Source organism: Parasteatoda tepidariorum, chromosome 2 (assembly GCF_982258835.1).
Source record: "Parasteatoda tepidariorum strain Cologne lab strain chromosome 2, Ptep-v5.0, whole genome shotgun sequence".
Classification (NCBI taxonomy): domain Eukaryota; kingdom Metazoa; phylum Arthropoda; class Arachnida; order Araneae; family Theridiidae; genus Parasteatoda; species Parasteatoda tepidariorum.
Window position 1 is genome coordinate 5412656 of NC_141756.1, and position 9522 is coordinate 5422177.

The 9522-nt window shown below is 31.2% G+C and overlaps 1 protein-coding gene across 4 annotated transcripts in view; it reads left to right on the top strand.

Annotated features, from left to right (window-relative positions):
- Window positions 1-8935, top strand: part of LOC107448039 (endocuticle structural glycoprotein SgAbd-9-like) — a 26407-nt gene extending 17472 nt beyond the window's left edge. For all 4 annotated transcript variants that reach the window (XM_087156798.1, XM_087156797.1, XM_087156800.1 and 1 more), the window contains 2 exons: window positions 5046-5175; window positions 8760-8935. In XM_087156798.1, coding sequence (XP_087012924.1) covers window positions 5046-5175; window positions 8760-8764 — 135 coding nt within the window. In that variant the 3' untranslated portion in view covers window positions 8765-8935. The remainder of the gene's footprint in view (window positions 1-5045; window positions 5176-8759) is intronic.
- Window positions 8936-9522: the final 587 nt, after the last annotated feature.

Below are 9522 nucleotides of genomic sequence, written 5' to 3' on the forward strand. Positions count from 1 at the left end.
ATATATATATATATATATAGGGGAGAGTGGGGTCAATTGTAACAGGGTACGATTGTAACAGAGCAAAAATTTCGAGTGTCGGGTTTTAGATTTGGTTCTTAGGTGGCGCACAAGGTGTATTTAATAAATCTACATGTACACCCCTGCTGGCAACCATTTCTAGGTACTTTTGAAAGAGTTACATCACAAAAGATATTTTCACGCTACGTAAGTAATTTTTTTGGCATTAGAATATTATATTGTAACAAAGTAATTTTGTTTAAATCAATAAAAATTATTAACCGAATATGTAAGTGGACACCTTAATTAACATTTCAGAAAAAAAAGATTAGTTTAGTTAATTAACTAGCATTGTTTTTAACAAATGAAGCTGAAATGGGGTCTTGGGGACAATTGTAACAATAAGTAAAGGGACGATTGTAACAGCTGAAAATAAATAATCTTATGCTTACAAACAATTACTTAACTCTTTAAGAACCACCAATAGTTTCCTATATCATTTATATTATGTTGCATGTGCATTATTTTATTTGTCACCTTTCACAGCATAAATTAAAATTTTTAACCCCTTAAAGTTAAAAGTTTCACCCTTTAGGTCTCTGCTCATTATTATTTTTAATCCTAAAATATCACTACTATTTTGATCAATAAAAAAATATATCACAACTATGATAATATGTATAATTAACTATGTTTTAGTTGAATTTATGAACTGTTACAATTGACCCCGTAAGTGGGGACAATTGTAACAAGTGCACGACTGTCGAAAATTGTTAATTACTAATATAATAACATTTAAAATAAGGTATTTATTTTTTTTTCTAGTAGAGAATAGTCTACTTTACTCGTCTGTCAATTAATACTGATAATATATTGGATTTTCTGTTAGTTAAAAATAGTTAAGTAAAAAATGTTACAATTGACCCCACTCTCCCCTATATATATATATATTATATATATATATATATATATAATATATATACATATATATATATAATATATATATATATATATATATATATATATATATATATATATATATATATATATATATATATATATATATATATATATATATATATATATATATATATATATATATATATATATATATATATATATATATATATATATATATATATTTTACTCTGCATTTTTTGAAAAAGATTCAGAAGCTTTTGAATATTTGATAGCCCCCAAATCAGTACTATGCCTAGGGCCTCCGCCTCTTTTAATCGGGCTCTGAAGTCATGTCATCGTCATGTAAACAATGATTTTTATGACCCAGGCGTCCTCTAGTGAAATTTCCTTTTTTCTTTGTTTAATTTTTGCGTCAGACTTACTTCGGAACAGCATCGCATTTCTTTACCTCTATTTCTTAATATTTGAGATTGACGCAGTACAGCCGATCCTGGCTCTTGTGCCTCATTAAACCCGCCGTCCACTCAACCACTATCTGAATGACGAGAAAAATCTGGGCATCTCTTAATACAGTTTTCTTAAGATACACTTCAGCAAAAATCGGTTCAACGTTGAACAATTGTTACCTTATACTTTGACCCAAATTCAGTGCAACCTTAATAAGGTGTAAAAAGAAATGTTTCCGTTCAAGTTGAGCAAAAGCATCTTGTAATGAAGTTTAGGAGCTACGATGATAATGGGGCTCTACTTAGCACTATATTAAGGTTGCTTTAATTTCAACCGACTCCAAACCTTTCAATAAATGATGCAAATGTGAAAAACCTCTTTTAAGCAATTTAAATTTACTTCAATAATTTTATTTATTTCCTGACTTTCCTTTCTATTAAAATAAAAATACTTAAAGTACATTACGTATCATTTACAAAATCAGAAAATAAAAAAAATTGAATAAAGTAAATAAAGGTTAGTGAAAAAGAAATTACGGAGACTTTGCCCTCTCTTTATCTCTAGTATTTCACTTGACTTACATGGCTAGATAGCAGTGTATACTCTAACATATAGGCATCGTGCTATGCTAGATAAGTCGTATCACCATTTAAACACTCATTTATTCTAAACTATTCTGCTGTTATTACTTTTTTTACTGTTATTTTATTTGTATATCATAGATGTCAAGGACACTATTCGTTATAAAAGCGCATTTTATTTAAAAAAAATTCAACAAAATGGATGGGGTTATATTACATTTGTTATGGCGTATTATCTTACGACTACGATGTAATTTTGATTTTTTTCATTTGTTTACATATTTTCATATTTATTACTATTGTAAAAACGATATTTTAAATGTAGAAGCGGTTTTAAGATATTCATTGTATCGGTAACACTTTAATAACACTTTGTCTAAAAGCACTTTTTATAAGCTACTTATTCCTTATTTCATCACCTTTCCTGTTAAAGTTTCCAACTATCTTCTCAGGCTAATTTTCCCAAAATCATCAAACTTTTGATTTTCACATGAAACAAAAAGAATTATTTTTATCTCAAAACTATTTTAATCTTGAATCTCACTTATTTATTTCTATCCTAAATAAAATTGAAGTTATACTTTAAAAAATATGTATTCATAGGCCGGCATAGGTCCGTCTGTTTAGTCTTATGCAGCCAAATCCCGCTATAAGAACAGTCTGCGGACCCAGCAATAACTTCAACATAAACGAGGGTTCACTATTCAATGAAAAAAATATTTTTTAACATATTTCAGCTGTTGAAATTAGTAATTGCAACAGTGCATAACTTTGCTTAAAAAATTATTAACTAACTAAATATGTAGAGTCATAGCTACAATAGTTTCACTACTGTTAATTTCTTCCAATAACAAAATTTTAAATCTGAACGTTAAAAAACATTCAAAATATTCTCCATATAACGAAGTGGTTGTCTCCCAATAACGACTTTTTCAGAAATTTATCTTCTGAATTTTTGTTATTGTTGGATTTTTTTAAATGTCTACTTTTTTTACGGTCTTCTTTTTTAAAAAAAATTGTAATTAAGAGTCACTACAACCGATTCGTTCTCTTATGTGTCTGTTTTTTTGGATCCTTGGGTATTAAGTTTATTAAATTTATTTTATTAAGTTTAATAAACTAACTTTGTTAAATTAAGTTTACTAAGTCTGAAGTATGCATTTTCGAACTTATTACGTAGACTAAAATTTTGTAACATTTTAAAGGAATTACCAATTTTAGCTGTTCGTTGTAAATTAACAACAGATCGGACGGGTAATATTCTGTTATAACTATTCTAATTATAACTCTTTCAAAACTGTAATTCTCGGTGTATTGTTGGAAGTCTTCCCGAATTTTGTTTTGTTTTCGTTTATTAAGTCCAATTTAACAGGCTAATTAATTATTTACACCTAATAAATTAAATGCTTCTATGATGAATTTTCTATATCTACCAACTGAAGCGATGTCAGCAGCAAAGGCCAAGATTTATTGTAAAGTCTTCTGAGTTGGATGGTTTCTCTCGTTGTGAAACCATACTCTATGATAGCTTTTTCTAGTGTCAAGTTGAACAGCAGGTACGACAGAGCATCATCCTGTCAAAATCCTCTATCTGTATAGATTTGCAAAAAAATCGTTCCCAAGTTTCACGTTCCCACTACAAAATACAATTCCAATTCACTTATTCACTAGTATATAAGACATGTTAACTCGGTTCTACGTGGGAATACCTTTTCATAGATGAAGGATGACATTGTCTCTTCCCACAAAGTTGCTCCTATTTCAAATTCTTCCATAGAGAAGTCCGAAGCTGCACTTAATCACTTGAAGGGAATAAATCAATCAATTATTGTTTGCATCATTCCTATTGGACGATTCATAATTCCATCTCAATAGAAACGTATTCCCATTTGTTGCAATGTAAACTTATTGATCATTGATGGATTTCCAATGTACGGGTAAGTAAAGTTGCGTCAACTTAAACATCTCTATTGCTTCGTTAAGGCTGTTTTTCGAAGGCTCCGTCGTAATATGAAATGATGCTTTTTGAGAATAATAGGCTATTTTTATAACTATTGTGTGTTTGCAACATTTACTGAGGACTGTTAGGTCAAGTTTAGCCTATATGAAGCCAGCGCTGTCTACGCTTATTTTGAAAATGGCGCAAAGCATCAATATGGAGAAACGCCACAGTTTTGGAAAAATGAAAGGTGTTTGTGGTCTAATTTTTTAATATTTAAAAACTTACTCCAATGCTGCATTATCTGGACTCATAAAAATTTGCAAAAACTGAGAATACGGCAGGGATTTTAATAATTTACATCTAGGAGGGAAAATGTGGCTGTGGCTAAATAGGTGATTTTTAAAAAAGTTTAATGACTTGTATGATATTTAAATAATTGGTCTGTTCTAAAGTTCAGATAATTCTTCACGGCAAAATTATATATATAGTTTAAAAACATCGCACTGCTTCAAGTGTAAGTCATTTAAACTATGACTTTTTTATTTTCTACAGAGCTTCGAAAAACAGCGTTAAATTTCTGTCGAATATTGTTGTCGTACTTAGTTTTAATATCGATAAATAGATAGCGTGTGTAGACAGTGAAATCTTTTGTTTTCTCCAGTATGTGTCTCAAAGTATAAAGTAGTTGGCAATAGCAGTAAATGACTTTCGAATTATTAACCCTTTGTGGGCAGAAAACTTTGAACAAGAAGATTTCTTAGAATTATGGTTATTGTATGCTCGCTCAAAGTGAGTGTTTTTATTATTATTATATTTTTTAAGCATTTTAAATGCTCGGGAAAAAGTCACATAGTTTAAGACATACGAAATATTACGGTTTCGGTGGTACAGATTGTTAAATTCTCGAATGACATTATTTACATATTTGTAGTATACTTTCACTATTTATCATTTTCTTCGTTATTTATTTAGTCATGAATTTATTTGTCATAATATGGTCTGCTACGGGATTTAAATTGTGCTAGCCTACTCCAAACAACTAGCGAATTTCTTTAGTTAGATATAAAAAAAAACATTCGTAAATGGACTCTTATTAACCTGATTGAATTTAAATCTAATTGTATTAAGAGATGGTAAAAGCAATTTCTTTTCAGGCCGGAGCAGCTGAAGATGAAGAACCGGGGGCTATAAAGAGTAATGGCTATTTCGTATTCCAAGGTCCGAATGGAAAACCTATTAGAGTCAAATATAGAACAGATGACAATGGTTTCCAACCTATACTTGGTAAGATATCTTACACATATATAAACCTGAAATTTAAGTAAAAGAATTTATAAAAATTGTTGCCTAACAATCAATTTCTGAAAGTTCACTGTAAATGTGTTTTCACTACTTAGCGACTGTTGAGACAGGAAAAGTTGCTTTACTTCTCAAAAGGTGAGAACAGTAACGTAAACAGCAGCTAATTTTGAATTCGATTGATATTTATGTTATATGCACTCAATATTCACTATTTATGCAACATATTTATATATTTATTTGAATAATAATTATTAAGTTGAAATGTAGAACATAAGATTAACTTAAACAGTAAGTTTATGGAAGAAACTTGGCGTTGCGTACGTTACTTGATTTTATATTTCACGCATAAGGAAACGATGTTTTGTAACAGAAATATTTCACAAAAATATAGGAAGCACTGTTTAAAAAAATTATTTTAAGGATAGATGAATGAAAATAAAATAATAACTTTTATCTATTTTGTTTAAAATAATAGAGCGGTTTCGTACCTTACGCTTTTCAAATATGCATCAAAAATCTTTCACAAAATAACATAACTTATCTATTGCTGCCATTTGCTAAGAATATTATTAAGTAATTTTCCTCATTACACTCTTTAATCTCTTACTTTTATTTGTGAATGTCTAAACACTATTTTATTTTATTTATTTATTTCAATATATTTTTTTTATTCTTTTTATTTGTTCATTTATTTTACTTATTTATTTCAATATTTTATGTATTTTATTCTTTTTTATTTTTCATTTTTTTTATTTGTTTATTTATTTATTTTATTTGTCTATTTTATTCATTTATTTGATGTTTCATCATCTCAGTTAAAATCCTGAAGGTCCAAAAGTTCGAGTAATTTATATTAATTATATTAATATCAGACAAAATTAATAATTTACTCTAAAATGTTGTTTCTAATGACACTTAGGCAAGTCAAGCTTGACGTTTTGCTTATTAAATTAGGAAGGCACTCTTTTCGTTTGACAAGAGAGCACCGTAAGAGTGATAGTGCATCTTACTCAAGCCCCCATGCATAGGCCGCAGCACCACTCATTCGTGAGGTCACTTCCGCAATTTAGACGTAGTTCTGAAGGGGAAGGAAACTTTTTCCAGGTTCCTGTACTCATCGTACTGCTCAGCGATCGATTAAAGGTCTTTCGATTCCACAGATTTTACAATAACGTATGTACTAGGTGGGACTTTGCGAAGTTGAGGATCGAACTCCGGACCGGTGACCGTTTTGCTAACTACTGGGTAACCATCTAGAAGAGAGATGGTTATGGTTACCTCCACCCTACTCTAAAATTTTTAATAAGAATGATATTGTAATTTAATTGTTGTCAGAGCTAACAGTTTTAGTCCATAGTTATGCTTCCACTTTTCGAGAGCAGCCCTTAACGCAGATTTGCCAACCAGGATGTATTAGCTCCCTACAACTTTTAAAGTTGTAGTGAGATAACAAGTCACTAGCCATGTGTTTTTTTTTTTTTTTTTTTTTCCTTTTTGAATTTCTCTAACATTTAAAGACATCACGTCAAACTTATCAGAGATTTTATATTTAAATTTGATTTATTTAAATGTCAAGGCGGACAAAATTACTTTAAATCAAATACGAAAACATGAATTACTTTCGACTTTTGAAAAAAAATGCTCTTAAAGAAGTTTTCGATCAAATTTGTAAAACTAAAGACGATGAAAAAAAGTCGAATTCGATCTACACTGGTTATCATAAATTAAGGAAAATTCACAAAAATCGCGATAACTCAAGAAATTACACATGGAATTTTATGAAACTTACCCACAATATACAACACATAGTAAGGTATTAAACAACATAAAAAGAAATTATCAGACATTAATAGTAGTATAGAAATTAGCACATGTATAAAATAAACAAATTGGAAGTATCGGTTTGCAATAGAAAAAGTACCTTTAATATGGAATATGATTGCCTCTAGAAGCAATACAGCACAAACAGCGATGAGTGATGCTTTCAATTATGCGGTCTATCAGTTCAATAGGAAGTGAGAGCCATTGCTCTTGTAAAGCAGTTGCAAGCGTGGCAAGGGTCTGAGGGGGCGGATTGATGGCAGATACACGCCTCCCTAGAGCATCCCAAACGTGCTCGATAGGATTCAAGTCCGGGGATCGAGCTGGCCACTCCATGCGAGTAATTGTTTCCTGTTGAAGATAATCGTCAACAATGCGAGCTCTGTGTGGTCTTGCATTATCGTCCTGTAACAGGAAGCAATCACCAATTGCCCCGGCATATGGGCGCACATAAGCATCAAGGATGTTGTCTCGATAAACCTGAGCATTCACGGTTCCCCTTGGAAAGACATGGAGGTATGTGCGCCCTCCTAAGGATATGCCTCCCCAAACACAGACACTGCCTCTTCCGTATGCATCTCTTTCACGGATGTTTGATGGATGATAACGGGTCCCAGGTTCTCTCCATATCAAATAACGTCTACTGTCACTTTCTAGACTAAACCTGGACTCATCCGTAAAGAGAACAGGCCTCCATTGATCTGACGTCCAGTGGACATGTTGTCGGGCCCACTGCAAACGGTCTCTCCTATGGCGTGATGTGAGCGGCACGCAAATGGCTGGTCGTCTCGCATACAGACCACCTTCGTGGAGCCTTCTGCGCACAGTTGACGTTGACACCAACCTTCCGGTGGCTGCAGCAAGAGAGGATCTAAGATGTGTCGGAGTAGCGGTTCTATTCCTGCGTGCACTTAATGTCAAATATCGGTCATCGGCACTGGTCGTAACAGTTGGCCGTCCTTGACTGAACCTCCTAGATGCCGAATCTGTGGTTTGAAATTGCCTCCAAAGTCTATGAACCACAGATGGACTCACATTTAGCCATCTGGCCACTTCTGATTGACTCTGCCCTGCCTCTAGTCTCCCGATGGCTCTCCATCGTAGTTCTTCAGGCAAATGATGCCTAGAGGTCATTATTACGAATTGGCTATCTCAGATTTTCAATGTCGCAATCACAGTAAAATTTGTGTGCTTTCTCTCAAACTTGGACTTTTATGCTCCAGGCAGATGACGTAAGCCGAGTGCAGCGCCACTAATTTGCATATTGCAATTTTACTCAGCTACTCTTAGTGGACAACATATGCAAATTTTGCACGGTTTGGCTTACTTTTGAAAGAGTTATCGCTATTTTTGTGATTTTTCCTTAATTTATGATAACCAGTGTATTTATTTCAAAGAAACAACTTTAGCATTCTAAGCGATTTCTTACAATTCAGTTCCTTTCATTCATTTTCCCTTCATGTTGTTTTTTTTTCCTAAAAAGAAAGAAAAAAAATGGCAGTTGCATATTAACTATTTGTTCTGAAATACCATTTCTGTGTATAATACTGCTTAGATATATCAGTATCATATGGTGCTGAATTATTTGCCTATTAACTAAGCTTATTTGTCAGAAAACTAATCTTTTAAATTCAAAATCAGTTTTTTAAAAGTAACGTATAAATAATATATATATGATAATAATTTGAAATGAAAAAAAAAAAAAATTTTTTTTGTTAATATCCTTTCTGCTTTGTCTTTTTCAGACTAGAATTATCATCATTCGATCTACACAAATGCTCGGCTGTGAAAAAGTATTTAAAGCACACTTAAATTGGATATTTTTCACCTTATGGTTTAAAGCTTTCATTTATTCTAATAATTGCATGAAATGTATAATGAATAACTTTATAATGAATTAATAAAATAATATAATCGATTTCTCTAGTTTTATTATTAAAAAAAATAACACTTTTATTAAAATGTTTTGAAATATTTTGCTTGCTTTGGTTTCATTTTTTTTTTTTTTTTTTTTGAATAAATAAGAAAATTAAAAAAAAAAAAAAAAAAAAACTAAACTAAACTTAGGAAATTAAAGGTACGCAATATAAGCAATATGAATTTTCACATCACTATACATCCATTTCATGGGTGGGGGAACTGAATTCATTATGGAGATCACCACATAAATTTATCTCGTATAATAAAAAAGATTCTTGCATATGTATGCAAGAAATCGATGAAAGTTCTTTTTCTCGTTAACAACAAATAACTGAAAACCGAAATATCAAGTGACTGAACAGTCATAAGCATGGAGAAAAGGCATCCATAAAAAAAAAGAAATGAACTTAATAAAAATAGAAAACAAAACTACTTTAGAAAACAGCTCCAGCATTTCATTAAAGTCCATATTTTTCCCGCTAAGACATTCCTTTAAAAGCATTAAACCGTACATTTCTAGGTTGATATCCTTCAATTCAGTATTTAATTTAGTTTTATCCCTGATTTATTCTTAAACTGATCAAAAAA